The sequence below is a fragment of the Coffea eugenioides genome, chromosome 11 (genome assembly GCF_003713205.1).
Source record: "Coffea eugenioides isolate CCC68of chromosome 11, Ceug_1.0, whole genome shotgun sequence".
Classification (NCBI taxonomy): Eukaryota; Viridiplantae; Streptophyta; class Magnoliopsida; order Gentianales; family Rubiaceae; genus Coffea; species Coffea eugenioides.
In genome coordinates, this window is record NC_040045.1 from 31,459,851 (window position 1) to 31,481,139 (window position 21,289).

The window sequence follows — 21,289 nt, forward strand, 5'->3', positions numbered from 1 at the left end:
CATTCCCTAACCATTAATCCAGCTACTTGTACTTTTCGACTTAAAGCATCCGCTACAACATTGACCTTGCCCGGGTGGTAGTTAATTGTACAGTCATAATCCTCAAGAAATTCCACCCACCGATGCTGTCTCAAGTTTAACTCCTTCTGAGAGAATAGGTATTTCAAACTCTTATGGTCGGTATACACCTCAAAAGTCACTCCATACAAGTAATGCCTCCATTTCTTTAGTGTAAAAACCACAGCGGCCAATTCTAAGTCGTGAGTGAGGTAATTTCGCTCATGGGGTTTTAATTTCCTAGAGGTATAGGCAATTACACTCCCATTTTGCATTAAAACACATCCCAAACCTTCCTTTGTAGCATCCGTATATATAGTGAAACTATCTCGCCCATTTGGTAAAGCTAAAACAGGTGTCGACGTTAACCGTTTCTTTAATTCCCGAAAACTAGTTTCACACTTGGAATTTCAGACAAATTGACCATGCTTCTTGGTCAGGTCGGTTAAAGGACCGGCTAACTTGGAGAAATCTTTGATGAACCGACGGTAATAACCAGCTAAACCTAGGAAACTATGGACTTCAGTTAGGGTCTTCGGTCGTTTCCACTCAGATACAACCTCTACTTTTACTGGATCCATAGAAATGCTATCTTTAGATATTATGTGCCTCAGAAAAGAAATTTGCTCCAACCAAAACTCACACTTGCTAAACTTGGCATATAACTGATGTTCTCTTAAAGTCTGCAAAACTATCCTCAAATGTCGTTCGTGATCCTCTCGAGTCTTAGAATACACCAAAATATCATCGATAAACACTACGACAAATTGATCCAAGTAGGGTTTAAAGACTCGATGCATCAAATTCATAAATGCGGCAGGAGCATTTGTTAAATCAAAAGGCATCACGGCGAACTCAAAATGTCCATATCTGGAATTAAAAGCAGTCTTAGGTATATCTTCCTGCCTAATTCGTAGCTGATGATAGCCTTGCCTCAAGTTCAACTTAGAGAAAATCACTGCTTCTTGCAGCTGGTCAAACAACTCATCAATGTGTGGCAAAGGGTATTTATTTTTCATTGTAACATCATTTAAGTCACGATAGTCAAAACACAATCTCAAACTACCATCCTTCTTTTTAACAAATAACACAGGCGCTCCTCACGGTAACTCACTTTCTCGAATAAACCCTCGCTCTAACAGATCTTGTAACTGCAGTTTCAATTCCTTAAGTTCGACGGGGGCCATTCGGTATGGTGTTTTTACAATAGGAGCAGTTCCAGGCACCAAATCAATCTTAAATTCTATTTCCCTCTTTGGTGGCATCGATTTCAACTCGTCGGGGAAGACATCAGGAAATTCATTCACTACTAAAATATCCTCCAGTTTCACCTTATCTCCAGGAGTATTAATTAAGAAGGCTAAGTAACCCTGCCCCTTTACTCAATAACTTTCTAGCTCGAATTTCCGAAACAAGTGCAGACGAGGCTAACCTACCTCTCACATCCAGTCTTAGGGTTGCCTCTCCGGGTATAGAGAATTCTACCACTTAGTTTTACAGTTCAATTGAGCATTATAACGGGCCAACAAATCCATGCCTATAATCACGTCGTACCCCTTAAGGTCTAAACTTATCAAGTCTCCCACCAATTTCCATTCTCCTACCCAAATCTCACAATTTTTATAAACCATATTGGTAATTAGGCTTTGATCCCCAGTAGGTGTTCTAACTTCTAAGTCGTGGGGCAATTTAACAGGATTCACAGCTATACCACACATAAAGGCAGGATTCACAAAAGAATGGGTCGCCCCAGGGTCAATTAAAAGCTTAGCTAAGGGGTGGAATACAGGGATCGTACCTTCCACTACTTCTGATGATTCAGGAACTCACTGGTGGTCCAAAGCAAAAACCCTAGCAGAGGTTTTGGGTCTACTTCCACTGGCAGTTGGTTGCATAGGGTTTGACTTCTTCGGTTGTGCACCCTCGTTCCCTTCACGGTTCTTAACAGGACAAGTGGCGATCTGATGTTCGGAACTTCTGCAACGGAGACACTTCTTCAATTTTCGCCAGCATGCGTCCGTGGTGTGGTTTGCCCTATCACAATATCCACAGCTTGCGCGAGGAGTGGGTGTAGGAACTCCTTGGAAAATGGTCCTATGTTGCCCTTGTTCTTTTCCACTTTGAGTCCCTCTAGATGGAGCCCCTCCTTTTTGTGTCCCAGCAATTCGGACTCCACCCGCACCTCTTCCAAACTTAGGAGGTGGTGCATCCTGATCACCTCGCCCAGGAGCACTACTAGATGCACCACGTTTCTTGGCTTGAAAGGTTCGAACTTGAAGTCGAGCCTGCTCCACTCGTTGAGCTTTGTCAAGAGCATCTTTAAAGGTATCGATTTGAGCAGCGGCTAGATCCTTTTGAATTTTCACATTCAAGCCTTGTATAAACCGCCTTATGTGTTTTTGCTCACTAACTACCAATTCCGGAGCAAACTTGGAGAGTCGGGTGAACTGGGTCTCATATTCCGCCACACTTGAAGTGCCTTGACGCAGTTTGATAAATTTGTCCACCCTTTTTTCCTGGATTAAGGGCGGAAGGAACTTCTCATTGAATTCCCTAGTGAAGTTTAACCAGGTACGTAGGGTTTGCTCCCTTTCTCACTTTGCCCTTACTACGTTCCACCAGGAACAGGCCACACCTTCTAACTGAAAAATGGCAAAAATTACTTGCCTCTCTTCAGTGTAATGTAACGCAGCGAATATGTCCTCCATTCGCTCTAACCAGTTCTCGGCAACTTCCGGATTGGGTCCCCTAAGAAATTTTGGAGGAGCAAACTTTTGGAAACGTTCCAGGGCCCTATCTTCACCTACCTCAGGGTCCCTTTGTTGGTTACCAGGTACTTGACCTTGCTGGTCAACCAAACGGGCTAGTAAATCAGTCATACGATTGATTGCCGTAGCTACCTGGTCCCCTCCTTCAATTCTGGGTCCTTGGTTTTGATTTGCTACCGACCCCTGTTCTTCCTCTTGGTCCTGAACCTACCTGGATCCACGTCCACGGCCCCGACCACGTTATCGTCTAGTCTCCATTATTACTCACTAGCTTAGAGCCCACATATAATGACTAACAGGGTAAGCAAATATGGGTATACAATAGATGCTTATTCATATTTAAAAGTCAAATGAAAAATGGAATCGGTGTCACGATAAGCGAGTGAAATTGCAAAGCAGTTAAAAACCAATGCCGAAATAAAGTCGAAGTCAAAGTCAAGGTCAAAGTCAAAAGTCAAAAGTCAAAAGTCAAAAGATCAAAGTCAACAGTCAAAGCATTATACATTAAAAGGCTCATAGCAGTCATTTACAAGATAACAAGACCAAAAATAGCAAGCATGAGCCTCAAAAGTACAGATATAGTCGTACAGTCATATCAAGCAAAAACCTAGTGCAAGTAGTCAAAAGAAAGCTGTACAACCACCGAGTCACCACATTCCCCAACCTTTCTATGTACAACGGTCCAAATCATCCACTATCCTAACCTAATAGTGAAGGCCTAGTCCGTGGCGGGAGTGGCTGACCCCCCAACCTCGGCGGGTTCAGCTCCCATACCATCTCCAATGTGAGAAGTCTCATCGCTCGCTTCTCCTAGAAGATCATCACAAACATTCAGAATGTACTCCGCTCTAGTCCTTACCTTCATCGCCTTAGTACCATGCACTCCTGAGCTTCCCCCAGCTGTGCGCAAAGATCATCAATCCTCTCCTGGCCTTTAACCATATCATACTCGAGCTCCTTAATCCGCTCGACTTGCATCTTATTAGCTTCCTTTAGTTGGTTCACTTCGGCTTCAAGCCTAGCATTATCCTTTGCTAAGCCCTTCCTTTCCTCTACCACGGCCAAAACGACTGTATTGGGATAGGTATAGGTATGGCGGCACTCGTAACGCCGATGGCTGTTAGCCGGACTCCAACATACAGTGGCCCCTCTTGGCCGGATTTGATACTTAATCATTGGGAGTACTCCACGGGGTGTCTCGCCAACTGGACTATCACTAGGGCCACTATGTCCGTCAATCCTACACAAAGTGTAGAGAAAACTTAAGTACTCTTAAGGGAAATAATCAAATACAATCCTCAAGTCAAAAATTTCTAACTCGCCCAGGCCAGTTCAAACCTAGGCTCTGATACCACCTGTGACAGCCCCACCTCTCCCTAGGGCGAACCCTAGGGTATCAGCGGACTGCCTGCTCAACTCTCGCCGGGGCTCGGTCGATCAAAGAACTAGCAACTCAAAATAACGGGTGACATAACTTCAAATCAAAGCGTACAAACCCTAATGGCATATAAATGTCATGCCAACTTTCCAAACTTAAATGGCAAGCTAAAAGTCACACTTACCACTCCATACTAATATTACATAACATAAGTCGAACTTATGAATTCAAGCTTGCAAAAGTCAAAAGTAAAGTCATCTTAGCAAAAGGTTACAAGTTCAAGCAAAATAAAGCAGAGAAAGCTCTCGACCGTTAGTTCATCCCCGATCTGTTAAGGAAAAAAAAGGGAGTGGGGTGAGCTAAAGCTCAGCGAGGTTCCAAGTAAAACAATTAAGCACATAGTCAAATAAGGGCATAAAATGACCACGTAAATACCATATAGTACAATAACAATTTAATCACAGTTCAATTCAAGGATGCGGGTGGCTTCCAAAAGCCAAATCCCCTTGAGCTTGATCATACTGGGGTCCGTTGACTCTTCGTCAACGTTTGCATTTTAAAAAAAAAATATAAAGTCCGTAGAACACCACTTTCTCCAATCTCCGTCCACTAGTCAACCCCCTACCCGGCCCGTACTCCATAAAATAGTAGTTAGGTAATACTCGAGTATACCGATTTCCAGCGTTCAGTAAACAGTCCCCAAGGTTTATTGGCCTTCTCGACCAAGCCCTTGCTGGCTCGATACGACCGATTCACCTATGAGATTGGGTACCCAAACAGTAGCAGTAGTTGATGGGATATCACCCAAACAACTCAAACACAATCATACATAGAGATATCACATCTCATAATAACAGTATATAGAGCTTCAGTAGAAAACAAGGGAGGTCGAGTGCGATTAAGTACACGCTCGCCTCCATTTTATCAAAACAGTATTTGGCTCCAACAGTCATAAATCAAGTATTTCAGATATTCAGATATTTCACATAACATATAGCAGGTAGTGGAATACTCACCTGTCAAGCAATGTAGTAGTCAAACGTCAAGTATCTCGGTTACGACCACCTTCGTTTCCCAATCCTAGGGCAACGAGTGAAATCGTTAACAAATTAGGTTCATTTCGCATTCAATTGTAGGGTCATTAAGAGACCAAGTGAGTGGTTAAAGCCATTCAATTCATCATGAAAATTTGGTTCAAAATGCAGTAAAAGTTCATGAGAAAACAAGTTCAATAAGTGCATGAAAGTTGGGCAAAAGAAAAGTTTCATTCAAGCTTAAAATGTTCTTCGCGGGTAAAACAGTCGCGCTCGCGCAGTCTCGGTAAAATGGCTATATCTCACTGTAGGAAGGTCGGAATCAGGTGCCGTCAGTGGTGTTAGAAACTAGACTCGAAGGGCTTTCCAACGGTACCAATCATACATGCTAATTAGTCTCCTAGCAGTACCAGTAGCTCAGACAAGTCATCTGATTTTTCAACCCTGGATCAGCCCTAACATCAAGCAAAACTACATTAGTTCTTGGTGCTATCTTCATTTGTTTGTGTTCAAATTCACCCAAATCAGTCCTCAAATGTTCATATACAGGGAGTCACATCACCTAGGACCATTGGATGTCAAAATGTTACACATAAACATAATTAAGAATATCCATAGCAGTCTAGCCATCAAGAAAACCAAACCAGTCCACTATAGACCAAACCACCACTTTACTTGCTCAAATTTCATTCCAATTCACACATGAGCTTAACCAATCTCTAGCCAAGTTTCTTAGGCATGATTAAGGTGTAAATAAACCACAAAAATCAAGAAGAAACCCTTCCTTCTCATACCGGTCAGCCAAGGAGATGAAAACAGTCCACAATTTTCTCTATTCATCAAACCTTCATCCTCTAATAATTTTCACTTAAACCACATATCAAGTGTTAAATCTAACTCAAAAGAGGTTTAAAGCATGTAAATACTTCATAAACAACCATGAACAAGGTTCAAACATTTCATCAAACACTTGGTAGGCATACTATCTAACTCAACTACTACTTGTTTAATTCAAGAGATTAACTCCAAATCTCAACCAAACAACTTGTAATTTGCCATTAAAACTTAAAGTACATGATAAAACACCATAAAACTTTCATTTAAAGAATATTTACCTCTCTTGTAGGAACTACCAAATCAATCCACCAAAATGAAAGCTTCAAGCTTGAATCAAGCACTAGGGTTGGAGGAAAGTTTCTCACTAACTCAAGATCTTTCTCTTTTGATTTTTGCTCTTGATCAACTAGGGTTAGAAAGCAAGAATATGGAGCTCTCTCTCTCTTTCTTTTCGGAGCTATGAAAGTCGGCCAACATAAGAAAAAGAAAGGCCAAATTTAGTTTAAATTGTCTTCTAACCTTTGGCCAAACAAATACTTGGCTAGGGTTTTGCCACATAGCCCACTTCTTGTCCACAACTCCTCTTAATTCTTTGACTAATGATGTTTTAACCTTTCCAAATGTACCAATACTTATTTAACACCTGTAATCCCTCATATAAAGTCCCTACCACTAATAAAAGAACACTTGAAAAAATTCAAGTGGTGAATTATTTAAAACCAACTCAAGAAAATGTTTTACTTCAAGTAAAAGGAAATGAAATGTAATGCATGGAAAATGTTGTAACACATGTAGAATATAATGCAAGGGCATATAATAAGTGATTTAAATCCTAGGGTAAGGCAAGTAATTTGGGGAAATTGTATTTTAAAGTGAGGGTTCTCACAATAATAATGACTAATTAACCAATATACATATAAATGATTGAAAGTAAAATAAAATAGCATCAAGAAGGACAATAATAATGATAAAGAATAAAACAATTAACTAATAATATAAATATATATGTATATTAAGATAATAGTTAAGATAATAAATATGATTATGAATAATTTTTTTCTTTTAAATTAGGAAACTTTTCAAAGGGGGGGGGGACTTTCCAAATTAGAAAATTTTTCAAAAACAGAAACTTTCCAATTTAGGAGACTTTTCAAAAATAGAAACTATCCAAATTAGGAAAATGCTACTAGGGTTCATATAATGGTCTAAACATGAATCTTAGACTTGTTCAGAGTTTGTATATTTATGCATCTATAGGAAATATCAACTAATTAGGAAACTTATACATTTGATACGCACGACACAAGTTTAAAAGATACAAGGTAGCCCTACTCGAACAGTTAGATAAAGGTAGGTGGTACTTACCCTTTTAAGATTTCAAAAGTTTAAAGTGAAATTTTTATTGTTAATCATAGTTTGATGTGTTAACTTGAAATGTACTTGATTAAATGATTTACTTGAATATTTATGCAAGTTCTATTTTTGTTATACAAATATGGACCATGTGACTTATTTGAAACATTTTGATATGTTATTATATACCTAATAAGTGGTATCTTTTGTGAAATCAAAGAACTATGCATGTAACGTGTGAAATGAATTTATGTCAAGTAAAACTCAAAATAGTCATGGAATAGACGGTAGGGGTTATAGTCCTGCCTAATGATCATATGTGACGCCCCCACTTCTCCCCAAGGCGAACCAAAGGGTATCTGCGAGACGCCTGCCCAACTCTCGTCAGGACTCAAGACAATTCGATTCAAGTTTAACGATACACAACAATTAATACAAGCCTACAAGAAAAGTCGCTTCCATAAACGAATATCCAAGTCTCACACCATGAGTTCAAAATACATCAGTTATCCAATTCTTACAGCAGGTTCCCAAAAGATACATTAATTCTCAAACTATACAACAGCCTAAAATTCTAGTCAAATACATATGAAACCCTAATACAAAAGTACATCTCAAGGGGTTTCTCCGAGTTTTACTCCACGTCCGTTCCTGTTAAGGAAAACAAATCTACGGGGTGAGCAATTGCTCGTGAGGTCAAGAAACACACATGCAAGCACGTTGTCCAAATAACAATCCCAATTAACAAGAAAACGATAATAATCGAGTAATTAACAATTCAAGTGAAATATAAACAGAAACAATTCAAGGATATGGCATCTCTCAGGAGCTAAGTTCCACTTGCTTTGCCAGATCTCAATCGTATACCTTCCCGTGGTGACTCTCCGTCGACCGGGTCGGTATTTCCAATCCGTAGACTTCACTTTACTTCACAAGTCCTTCCACCTTACAACCTCCCGCCGGGCCCGAACGTCGATAAAGGCGCTGCTGCATGAGTAGGCCAAGCAAGATCTCTAATAGATCAAGTTTATCATTTCATTCCCATGGCTCACCAAGGTTCCGGATCAAGCCCATGCCGGCTCGAGTCCCAAAGTCGGCCTATGGGTTTGGACGTCCCCCATTTAACATTTATGAGTCGAGGAGATTCACTCCAACGACGTATGCAGTCATAGCATACCATTTCATTTCATTCAATCATTCTATACATTCAATCATTCGTTTCATTTCAATCAAGTCATTCATGATTCATTCATTTCATTCCAATCAATTCAATCATGAGTCATTCATTTCAAATGAGAATGAGTGCGGTAAAGTACACACTCGACTCAGTATTTTCAAAATCTCCAATCACTAATAACAATTAAGCACGTATCAAGTTCACATACACTTGACACTCACCAAGTAATTCAATAAGTAAAGCACACTTGAGGGTTCATGCATCCACCGTGGGATCCTCTTGAAGGTCCTCTTGAGTGCCTGAGCAATTAAAAATTAACTATTACACACTATCGCTTGAAACCCCTAATTATCAAGAAAGATTGCACTCACGAACAATCTAAAAAGATATCATGAAAATGAGTCTTAATTACTCGTAAATTGAGACTCAAAAGTGGGGTTTAAAAACACAAGAAAAATCTGATTTTCATCTTTGAAATCAAGTGTAAAACGGTCAAACGATATCGAAGGAAAATGGAGAGTTCTAAGAACTCAATTTCCTTTAAGTTCGAAAATTTCAGATTTGACAAGCAATTTTTGAAAAATCGTATCTCACTCTCTGTAGGTCCAAAATTGGAAAACTTAGTACCGTTGGAAATTAGTTCCGAAGTACTAAAAGTTCCTAGAAGATACTTTTCCATGATTCAAAATGGAAGACATTCAAATTTTGGCTTCAAGTTGCTGATTTGGGCTCCCCGGACAGATTCGGGGTTGGTTTTTGACAAACTTCGGAAATTTGGAAAAAGTTACAGAATACGAACTAGCCTCTCAAATTTGAAAATCAATTAGAGTTACAATCAAAATTTAAAATACAACAAAAGGAACAGGAATTAGAGTTTTACGCACCAAGATATAGCAGCTCAAAGTTGCTGAAAATTTCTCACTGAACAAGGATTTTTCAGATTTGAAACATAAAATTTGGGACTTCAGTTGGGCATCGAAATGGACTTGGAATGGCACCAAATTTGGTAATATTACCCTAGCATATAAGGGCTATTCCTCTGTAAAATTTCATGCAAAAATTCGTACGGAAGGTCAGTTAACAAAGCCACTAAAGTTCCAAGAATTTCCAAGGCAAATCTGCCTTGTACTTCCATTTTTCGTTTTTCTAACTTTTAACCAATGAAATCGACTCAAATCCAGTTCATTTATGAAAACAAGGTCTAAAAAATATCCAAAATACATTTGGTAGGTGATTGATACGAAAAGTTTGAAAATAACAAGTCCCAATTCGGAATAAGCCATTGGTTAACCCAAAATTAGGGTTTTCAATCACTGACGCAGTTCTGTAATTCGGCCACAACTCACTCAATTCAACTTGGAATTGGGCGTGATTGGTGGCATTGGAAACTACATTCATAAGACTACAATTGCTCAGAATAAATCATTTTGACATTCTGTCCATAACTAGCTCATATTTGAGCAACAAGTCACAGTACATACTAGGTTTTGTAACACAGCAGTGAAACAGGACAATTAATTTTGAAAGGTTGGTACGGTTCACTCAAGTTGAATCAGGGGATGTATTTTATACCGTTAGAAAACTGGAAGTGTCTAGTTTCTAATGCCGCAAACGACACTCGATTTTGACGTCGAAGCAAAGAGTTATGATCATTTAAAATTCACTGCCAGAGTGACTCTAAACATGTTTTCCGGCTATGAAGAAATTTCGAAATCTAAACATTTACCCAACCAAATCAAGTGATTTTTGATGAAAACTTTCCACACAACATATACAACATATCTACATCAAAATCAAGACAATTTGACCACAAAAAATCGCACCAAAAGGCGCGGCAAGAATAGGGCAGAACCAGCCCTTCTTCCATTTCAACTTCCTTTGAGTTTCTTTCTACTCTTTCCACTTAAATCCACTAGATTAACACTTAATCAACATAAATAAAATTCAAAATCATCAAATTAGTATCAGAATAGCTTATATAGTCATGATTCAATTCATGAATTAGCCCACTATGAGTCTAGTGCATTAAAAAATATATATTATTTTATTATATAATCAAATAATAAAGAATTTATATAATAAAACAAGTCCATTGTATGATTTCATAGAGCCCACTCACATGATTTTCAACAATCCAAAGCTACCCACATGAAGCTACAAGCCTCTAAGTGTAATCTAACTTACAAAAGCTAAAATTCAAGGGTTGGATGATTAACTACCTCCTTTGATGATGAACTCAGAAATTTTCAGTCCTTTGAGCTCCAAGAAAACTATGAGAATGAAGCTCTCTTCCTAGTCCAAGATGATCTCCAAGTGGTTTTGAGTTTGTGGTAGAAATTTGATGTGATTTGGTGCAAGATTGAGTGAGATGATGAAGAAGTTTTGGGTCTTCTTTTTCCTTGGTGTTGTTCAGCCACAATGAGAGAAAAGAGAGAGAGTGTTGCAGCTGCAAAAGCTTCTTGAGTAAGCTTGGTAGGTGTGAGGTTTAAGTGCTCAAAAGTCAACTCTTCAATAGTGCACGTACGCGTGCGTTTTGTGCCCGTTTCCTCTCGGATTTGTTTCACTTGTGCACTAAACCTCTAATGCACTTCCGTTAGCACTATTATTATTCACTCTTAATAGTCTAAGAATAAATGTCCAAAGTCCCTCAATTAATCGTAGGCGCGAAAATGCGAACTTCCGATTTGTGCGCGATAAAACGAAATTTCTAATAAATTCTTATAACGATAGTATAACTAACTAGTACTTGAGTGCTTAAACATGAAAATAACCCTTTTAGGGTAAACCAATAAATAAGCGAATAAATCGATAAATAAATAAACAAATAAAAATAAAATAAAGATAAAATACGGGTCCTCACATCATAGTAGTTTGGTATAGAATCCGGCTGATTGATAAGGTCACGATAGTTCACTATAGAGTTCGGCCAATTGACCCATGTATGTAATGAGACCAATCAGTAGTCATGAAATCTATTGGTCGCTCAAGTAGAAGGGGTATAATCTCTATATTGAGTACTCAAGAGTATGAGTTGACTTACATAGAAGAACTAGAGGATGACTTTTATTAGCTCTAAATGAATAGAAATTAGCAGTCTAGCTGCTTTTAGTTGTTAATTTTATTTAATTTCCATTCCCGTTGTTTCAATCAGAGAATAAATGTACGAGTTTATTGAATATTCGTAGACTACCTTTAATTTGAAATTTGTACCGCACTTTATTTAGTTATACTATTTAGTACTTTCTAAATTTAGTCTAGTTTAATGTTGTCTTATATTCTTGAGCAGGACTTAAAGATACGGTGGATCTTACGTGACTGATTGATAGTCATAGAATAGACGGTAAGGGTTATAGTCCTGCTTAATGATCATAGTAGTTTGGTATAGAATCTGGCTGATCGATAAGGTCATGATAGTTTGCTATAGAGTTCGGCCAATTGACCCATGTATGTAATGAGACCAATCAGTAGTCATGAAATCTATTGGTCGCTCACGTAGAAGGGGTTTAATCTCTAAGCTGAATACTCAGAAATCAGTCAGTACATGTATTTGTTATGAGTTGATATGAAATGATTTATGACTTTATGACTTTCATGTACAATTATGAATAAGATATTTATCAATTGTTGTGTCACTCCTTATTACTGACTTTTGTACAAATAACGTTATTTTCAATATTTATGTATGTGAATGGTGTGCAAATAATTTGATATATATATATATATATATATATGTAAAGCTATGGTTGCATGGTCCAACAGAAGGGTAGATACTACCTATTGGCCGAATGTGTTGCTCAACCCAAAATTTTATCATTTTTACAAATTCTGAAGAGTATGAGTTGACTTACATAGAAGACCTAGAGGATGATTTTTATTAGCTCTAAATGAATAGAAATTAGCAATCTAGCTGCTTTTAGTTGTTAGTTTTATTTAATTTCTATTCTCGTTATTTCAACCAGAGAATAAATGTACAAGTTTATTAGATATTCATAGACTACCTTTAATTTGAAATTTGTACCGCACTTTATTTAGTTATACTATTTAGTACTTTCTAAATTTAGTCTAGTTCAATGTTGACTTGTATTCTTGAGCAGGACTTAAAGATACGGTGAATCTCACGTGACTGACGTGTACGGGTTAGGGACGTGACATTTTTAGTGGTATCAGAATCTAGGTTATGGATAACCCCATGAGATAGAACATGCTAAGAAAATGATTGGTAGCAATTAAAAGATTAGGCTTGAAAAGATCTGTGTACCTGGAAGAGGATAAAAAGGTCTATGGCAGAGGGTTTAAGTCCAATCTACGTAGCTCTTCAGTGTGGCTTTCTTTAAAGAGACTATCCTCCTCTACAGCTATTTCCTACAAGCTTGTTCTTAGGTTGTATAGTAATGGTCAACAAGCGTGGTCATAAACAAAGTTTAGGGTCTGTTTGATAACATAAAAAAGTGTTGAAACTGAAATTTTTCAGATATTCAGATATTTTGAATATTTGATAAATGAAAATTCATCTGCTGAACTTGTTAAGCAGTGTTGAATTTGTGTGTATTTTTTTCAGCACAAGAATTCTAACTAAATACTCTATTCTGATAAGAATCAATAGAATTATTTCAACTATCTTATCTTATATACTAAATCTACCATTGTTTGTTAATTTTGTTTAAAATTCTTATCCAATCAAACAATTTGATATTTTCTATCTAATGGTTTTCTATTTCTCTTTTCTCCATTTTTAAGGACTTTCACTTCTTCTCCATATTCTTCATATAATATATTTCATCTTTTATATTAATTTGATTTAAAATAAATATTGTCAATTTCGTATCTAACAATTTGAACAAATTAAATCATAGGTTCTATTTCTTATTTGGATGAAAAGATATAAGGGCAAAATTATTAAATTTAACTTATTAAGCATTCAATTATAAATGTTTATCAAACAGTATAAATAGGTTTAGCATTAAAATTCAGACATTCATATATTTCTTTTCAGTTTTTAAAATTCAGCAAATTAATTGTTTCAATATTCAGATTTCAAAATTCAAAATTCAGAATTCATATTCAGTTTTATCAAATGGAAGCTGAGTCCATGTTTTCGTAGCCGAAGAAAATTTCCTTTGTTATACGCGATACAACTCTTTTTCTGGTAACACATCCTCGGATTGTAGGAGATGGCCGAGCCTATATAAGGGGAGCATTAGGATTGTGACTGCCTAGTTCTTGTGATCGGATGTGATTTGACTCGTCTTAAGAAGAGGCTGAGGTTCTATAGGGACGTGTGCCTCGAGAAATTAGAGCAAGCCACGGACAGAGTTAAGAAGGCTCATGCATTGGTTGATCGAGTAACCGACCAAACACACGGATCTCTACGTTAATAGTGTCGAGGGAACACATGAGGCAGAATAAGGAAGGCTGGCGTGAGGAGGCCCTCTGTCTACAGGATGAGGTCAATAAATTGAAAACAGAAAAGAAGGTATAGAAAGGACTAGCCGATATGTATCATAAGAGATTTAAAGAAGTGACTTCCTTACTCCAGGATCGGCATGCAGAGTACCATACTTTAATGGTGAAATAGAAAGACAGAAGGCAACGCGTGATGAATTGGATAGATGATCACCTACCATTCACACCCCAAATGTCTGGGTGGAACCACCTGTAACCTGATAGTGATGCTGAGTTAGGCAATGATTCGGTGGAGGATCCTGAGGAAGAACCCCTAGAGGACATGCCAATATATAATCACCTAATGAAAAATAGAGTTGAGAACCTGGACAACACTGAGGATGATGTAGGAGATGGAGTAGTTGAGGATGCAGATCCCCCAATGAATGAATAATAGAGTTGGTCTAGGACAAAATTTTTTATTATTGTTATTGAGTATTATTTCATGAACATCAGTACGTAGGTTTGGTGATTGTTCACATTGATTAGATCCTCAATCCAATCATAGGACATAATTAGGGATTTTGAATACTAGATTCCTTAGGAGTTTCTGGAATAAGTTAGGAAGTTGACTCTAATGTGTAAGAAGTTGATTGCTCTTTTCATCTTAAGTTGGCGAATAAAATCTCTCTACTTTAAATTTTGTCTTATGGGGTAGTGTGTATAAAACTGCAAGTAGATAACTTTAATTGTGTCGTATTAAAAATATATATACATATATAAATAAGAATAAAATATTCACTTTAGTGTGAAACTTATCTGTTTGATTTAGGAAATGACACTAAATATTAGGTATGACGGAAATCAAAATGGCAGTTTTCATGATGAGAACGACCATGGTAATCATAACCAAGAACTATATCAAGAAAACAATAATCAGAACATAAATTTCCAAGGGGCAGGACCAAATAGACATCAACCCTATGTGATATTACCCACAGAATTAGTAACTGTACTAACTGGAGTAGCATAGGCTTTACAAGCTCAGGCACAATTAGCACAGATTCAAGCTATCCAATCCTAAAATCATGGACAGGGGGGAACTCAATCCACTTATGAGAAAATAAAAAGGGTTCATGTTCCTACTTTTGATGGGACTGCTGACTCGGATTTGACAGAAAAGTGGTTAAATGGGATGAAAAATAATTTTATACTTTTACAAATGTCGGAGGAGATGACACACTAAATCATTAGACCCTTTTTAGTAGGAGAGGAGTTCTTAAAGTACTCTGGAGCCTACTATCACCCCACTAGTAAATTGGATTAAATTTAGAGAGGAGATCTTAAAGTACTTTTTTCCACCTGCTGTGAGGATGCAGAAAATAGATTAGTTTGAAAATTTGAAACAAATATCGCGGACGTCTATGGATGTGGAGTTTTCGAATAAATTCGCGATGCTAGGAAGGTTTGTCCCGCCAATAATGATGGATGTGGAGTTGAAAAAGTATAAGTTCATACGGGGGTTGTTAAATAGAATTCAGATTATGATGAACACCTCTTACACCCCTACATTTAACGATATGTAGGATGCCAGCGTTAAATGTGAGATAGATTGCAAAACATTTGGTGAAGAGGTTAGGAATAAAATGTCTAGATTAGGGAATGAACTTGCAGTGTCAGGAACACTAAAACTTGGTGGACAGTTCCACTTAGTGAAGAAGAGTCGTTGTCCATCTCTGAGAGTAACTAGAGGAGACACCTTTCCTACATGCAAAAAATGCAAAAAGATGCATTGGGAAGGATACTGACTTAGGACGACTTTTTTCCCGTGTAAGACTTGTGGAAAGATACATCGGGAGGAATGCTGACTTGGAACAAGAGCTTGTTTTGAGTATAGACAACAAAGGCATAGAGTTATAAATTGTCCAAATAAAAAGGTAGAATGAGATAAGGGTGGCAACTCAACTGATAAGAAGACAAAAGTCAATACGAGGATGCATGTCATGACTGACGTTGAGGCAGAGGTGACAGGTGACGTAGTCACAGGTATCTTTCTAATCAATTCTATGCCTGCATATGTGCTATTTGATTGTGGAGTTAGTCATAATTTGTTGCTAAGAAATTTGCAAAATACTTGTGCATGTCTCCTGAATGGACGGGCCACCTCTATCAAGCGACTGCCCATGAAACAAAATACTAGTATCCCATACTAAGTATTTAAACTATAATGTGAAATTGGAAGATAGGAAATTAAAAGTGGATCTAATGTAGATAAACATGAGTGATTTCAAAGTCATTCTAAGAATGGATTGACTAGCTAGAAATTTTACATAGATTGGTTGTAGGAAAAAGAGAGTGTTATTCATGAAACCACACGAGAAGGGTTACTGTGAGGACCCGAATTTTTCTTACTTTTAATTCTATTTTACTGGCCTATTTAATTATTTATTCAACCGTTTATTTCGAATAATTTATTTCAACCATTTTAAATCCATTTACATGGAACAATGTCTCCCTTATGTTTTTAAAACGTTTCGTTAGCAAAAATTAATTTTTCTGTGGCTCGTTTACTGAGGAATAGCCAGTACACATTTTTCGAGATAATATTCGATTCCAAAGTGTAATAATCTTGGAGAATTAAGAATGATTAATGGTAGACTAAGAAAAGTTAATTGAGGGATTAGAGGTGAGTGAGTTCCAATTAAGCTTTTATCGCGCGCGAATCGGAAGTTCGCGTATTTCGCGTAGGAACGACTAAGTGGAGATTTGAAAAAGTTATACTAAACTCATAAAAGTTAGTAAATACAGTGTTAAAGAAATTATATTTGAGGATTAGTGCACAAGTGAAACAAACAAGAGAGAAAAGTGGTAGTACGGGACACTATTCGAACTCTATTCAAAGTTGACTTTTGCAAAGCTTTTGACCACAATTTCTTCAAGCTTCCAAGACAAGATTCACACAACTCAAACCACTCTCTTTCTCCTCTCTTTGGTTGGCCGAAACAGCAAAGGAAAAGGAAGGAAGAAAGCTTCTTCATCTTGCTCCAAATCTTGTTCCATTTCCCTCACAAATCTTCACCCAACTCACATACTACTTGGAGTACAACTCTAGCTTGGGGAAAGACATTATTTTGTGGAGTTTTCTTGGGAAGTTTTGGTGAAAATTTCTGGTTTCATCTAGGGTTCAAGAGGTACCCTTTATCTCCTTCAAATCTTTCTATTTTCTCCAAGAATCATGGTTAGTTTGCATGGGTTTGAAACCCTAAGCAAGAAATAGGCTAGAGGACTTGAGGAGTTTCATTTCTCGTTTTAATCTCTAGGATAGCGGACTTGATGAGACCTTTAGGTAGCTGCCTTGAGGATTTTTTGCTTGATTATGGTTGTTTATATGTTAAGAGAGTTGATTTCGGTTAGAAAGTTGAGAGAAATCGAAGGAATTGGTGAGGAACAAACTGGCCGAAAATTTCTGTCCATGTTGCTCTGTTTTAATTCAAAATTTTGATGCTTGTTTGGCTGTGAAATTGATGGATATGTGTTGTATATTGTGTGTACAAAGTTTCATCGAAAAATCATTTGATTTGGTTGCTCAAAACTAGGGTTTTTGAAAAAGAAAGAAATCTGGAAATGGTGTTCAGGACAGTCGAACAGTACTCCTTTACTTGAACATATCTCTTTGTACAAAAATCGAAATCGAGTTCCATTTGTGGCATTTGAAACTAGACATTCATAGCTTTCTAATGGGTATAAAAATCACCTTCTAGTTGGAAATGAGTAAACCGTAGTGATTCAACAAATTTGACTGTCCTGTTGTAACTGTCTGTCCGAGAGGAATGGAGAAGTTGCAACTTGTGGCTCGATTTTATCTTACTTGTGAACTGATTTTGGAAATGACTCCTTCTGATGAAATGTAGCATTTTGAACCTAGTTTACAACGCCATAAACCACTCTAAATTTGAACTTGTATTGAGTGAGATGTGATCTGATTTCGAAAGTGCAACAAAGCTGGAAACTAGAAAGTTTTTCCCCTTCTTACTAGCCGAATGGTTAGGTTTGTTTTGGGATGTTTTGTTTCAAAAATTTTGATGTCAATTACCCATAAATTGCTCATCAAATGTTTCTGGAACCTTGGTTTCAAAATGGAGTGAATTGGGGTTGATTTCATTGGACAAAACCTTTGAAAAAGAAAGAAAGAGTGGGTTGGCAGATTTGCTTTGAAAATTTCACAAATTTTGGTTGTTTCGTTAACAGCCTTCCCGTGGGAGTTTTGTGTAAAATTTGGTAGAGAGGTAGTTCACATATGGAAGTTTAAGTGTACGAAATTTGGTGTAATTTCAATACCATTTCGATACCCAAATGATGTTCCAAAAATTGCTCTTCAAATCTGGAAATCCACTGAACAGTTTGAAAAATCCAGCCGACTTTAGACTATTATATCTCGATACTCAAAACTCCGAATTTGGTTCCACTTATTGTGTTTGAAACTTTGTATGGGACTCTTTTTGTGTTACAAATTTTAGAGGCTGATTCACTTTCTGTAAATTTTGCCGAATTTCCAAACATCGCCGAAAACCAAGACTGGTTCTGTCTTGCTTTCTTGGATCAGCAACTTTGATCTGAAAAATGAATACTTTCTGTTTGGAATCTTTGAAAAGTACTTTCATGGAAGTTTTAATACTTCGAATCTAGTTTCCAATGGTATAAATTTTTCTATTTTTGGACATACCAAACTCAAGATTCGATTTTCCAAGTTTTGTCGCGTAAAGCTGAAATTTTCCGATTTTATAAGAAATGAACTTTTAAGAACTTTCCATCCTCTTTTGCAGTTGTTGGTCTATTTTAGGTGTAATTTCTTGGTGGAATACATGATTCCGTTAGAACTTTAAACTTTCATTTTAAATCTTGATTTTCGAAGGTTAAACCTCTCTTAATGCATTTTCTTGGTTGTTCCACTTTTTTGGTCAATGACACCTTATTTTATACTCAAGAAGTGAACTTCAAACCCTAGCTTTGCCTCGATTCCCGTAATTTTAAATTCCAAAAAGGAAGCATTTTGGCTAAAGTGGTTCTTGGTGAATTGCACTAGTTTTACACTTGAATCTTGGAACCTTAGCTTTGATATTTTTCTGTGAAATGAGTGAAGTTTTGGATATGTTTGACTCCATTAGTTTGAAAGAATGTGAATACTCTTGGTATCCTAAAGTTTGGACGTGAAATTTAAAGTTTTGGGAAATGAAAACCATTTATCCCTTTTCCTGATTTTCGTGCCAAAAGTGAAGTTGGTACTTTCTTTTGGAATTGAGATTTACTTACCATGACATGAGTCAAAAATGACTTTTGAGTGCTCTTTGAACATTATTCCAACATTTTAACGAGAAAAGCTCTAGAGTTGAAGGATTGGTCACTTGAACTTTCTCAAGATGACGGCACGAAAGTTCACTTCTTGAAATCCCTTATTCATAGTAAGGAGCCAAGGACAATTCCCTTTCAAACCCTTGGCAGGTGGATCGTACAAGGAGATGCACACTGGGGGTCCTTTCTTGAGACTTAGTGGTGCATTCAGTTACATCGAGAATTACTGGGAGTGGTTGGAGGATATCCACTGCAGGAGCAAACAAGTGCTCCGTGAAAATTACTTGCTTGACACCTTATATACTTCACTTTTCACATACGATAGGAATCCCCATGTACTTAGGGCATTCTACGAGGGGTGGTGCCCGGACACTAATACCTTGCATACATCTGCCGGAAAATTGTCTCTCTCACTTTGGGATTTGCACAAGTTAGGAAGACTTCCAATCATCGGGGGTATCTATGAAGAGGTAATCCCATGCGCAGAGGAGTTAACTGGAGTTAATGAAAAGAAATTAAGACATATTCCACAAAGTTGCAAGTATTTGTTCGCGGCTTTGCATCACCTTCAACATGGAGAATCCAACAAAGCTGGAGTTTCTGCTAACCAATGGATTACCTTTTGGTTTAAAGGTAAAACGAGATACTCAAAACCAAAACAACGAAGGATAAAGAGGGTCTCTCGTGCTCAAACGACCCAAAATTCGGATGGAGAAATTGGATAACCCCACAAGTTTTCAAGTTAAGACAATGGCATATTTGATACCATCGAAATTAAATCTTACTTACGAGAAGAGACCTATCTTGCAGCAATTATATCTTATTGGCTCTGCGTCTTTGCTTTACCAGGGGAGGATCTCTATTACATTAGACCATCTACTTTCAAAATGGCTAGTATGATGGCTGCCGATCGTAAGACTTGCCTTGCTGTTCCTGTCTTGCTAAATATCTACCACGGACTCAATAAAATTTCAAATTCATCTACCCCAGGGTGTGCGCGTGCGACTTTTCCGGTATACTACGTATATGCTTGGCTAGCGAGTTACTTCTCTACCCATTATTTAACTCCAAATACCATGTCTGGACCAACAATGACCAATTGTTCTGGAGAAGGCGGTGCACAGTACTTTGATGAAACCAGCGCTCGCGACCTCATTCATCGGGGAGACAAAGCAACTTGGGGAATGACTTCTCTTGTGAAGAATCAAAATGAACTTTTTGTTGATAATGACAAGTTAGCGAATCTAGAACTAAGTTATTTTGTAAGCGCCTGCTCAAATTACTTAGTTTTGCATGCTGATGGAGACTTCCTTGTTGAGCCATATAGCCCCTATAGATTCGTGCGACAATTCAGGTTTTATCAAATTCCCTTATAGGAACTTGGAGCGGATGTTCGTTCCACAAATTACGACTTGAGTCAAATACTTTGGCGCACTGCTATCCGCAATAAAATAGAATCGAATATGCTTTTTCCTAGCTATCCCTTGAATGCTAGCAAGCATACATCTTCAGGCTTTCAAACATGGTAATCTATGGTGCATGATGATCATCTCCTCAAAGGGCGTGATATTTTGATTAAGAGTATCCAATCAAATGGTGAGTAGAAGAAATCAAAAGGAAAGGAACTTGCAAACCTGAACAATCCTTCCAAGATTGGCAATAGTCTTGAGATGAAGCAAAAGACTGTGAGAAGCGAGAAGGAAATTTTGATGAGTTCAAACAACAAGGCTGTGACCCCTGAGAACCTTACCCCTAATGAAGTATTTTCGAAGGATACTTCATTTCATCTTCCTTCAAACATTGTGAAGGCTATTGATCATGATTCTTGCAATGCACATGAGAAGAAGAGGAGCGGGCCGTTTGATGAAGAGGATGAACAATCCACCAGCACAGACCAGCATTGGAAGTGCAAGAAGTCCAAGGTAACGACTCTCCCTTTGGATGATATGGGTTT

At 37.6% G+C, this 21,289-nt stretch overlaps 1 protein-coding gene across 1 annotated transcript; it reads right to left on the reverse strand.

The window, feature by feature from the left end:
- Nucleotides 1-1,883: 1,883 nt before the first annotated feature.
- Nucleotides 1,884-3,690, reverse strand: LOC113752265. Its single transcript, XM_027296385.1, has 3 exons — nucleotides 3,577-3,690; nucleotides 2,721-2,903; nucleotides 1,884-2,573 (listed from the first exon to the last, which is right to left on the reverse strand). Exons 1-3 carry the CDS (start codon nucleotides 3,688-3,690, stop codon nucleotides 1,884-1,886), a joined length of 987 nt encoding a protein of 328 aa, XP_027152186.1.
- Between the last annotated feature and the right edge of the window lie 17,599 nt (nucleotides 3,691-21,289).

Excerpts from the sequence above, each read along its gene's own strand:
- LOC113752265 (XM_027296385.1), bottom strand. The coding sequence starts at position 3,690 with ATGAAGGTAAGGACTAGAGCGGAGTACATTCTGAATGTTTGTGATGAT. Across the intron at positions 2,904-3,576 it reads TGGGAGCTGAACCCGCCGAG|CAAGGTCAAGTACCTGGTAA; the intron begins GTTGGGGGGTCA and ends TTGGTTGACCAG. Across the intron at positions 2,574-2,720 it reads ATTACACTGAAGAGAGGCAA|GAAAAAAGGGTGGACAAATT; the intron begins GTAATTTTTGCC and ends CCCTTAATCCAG.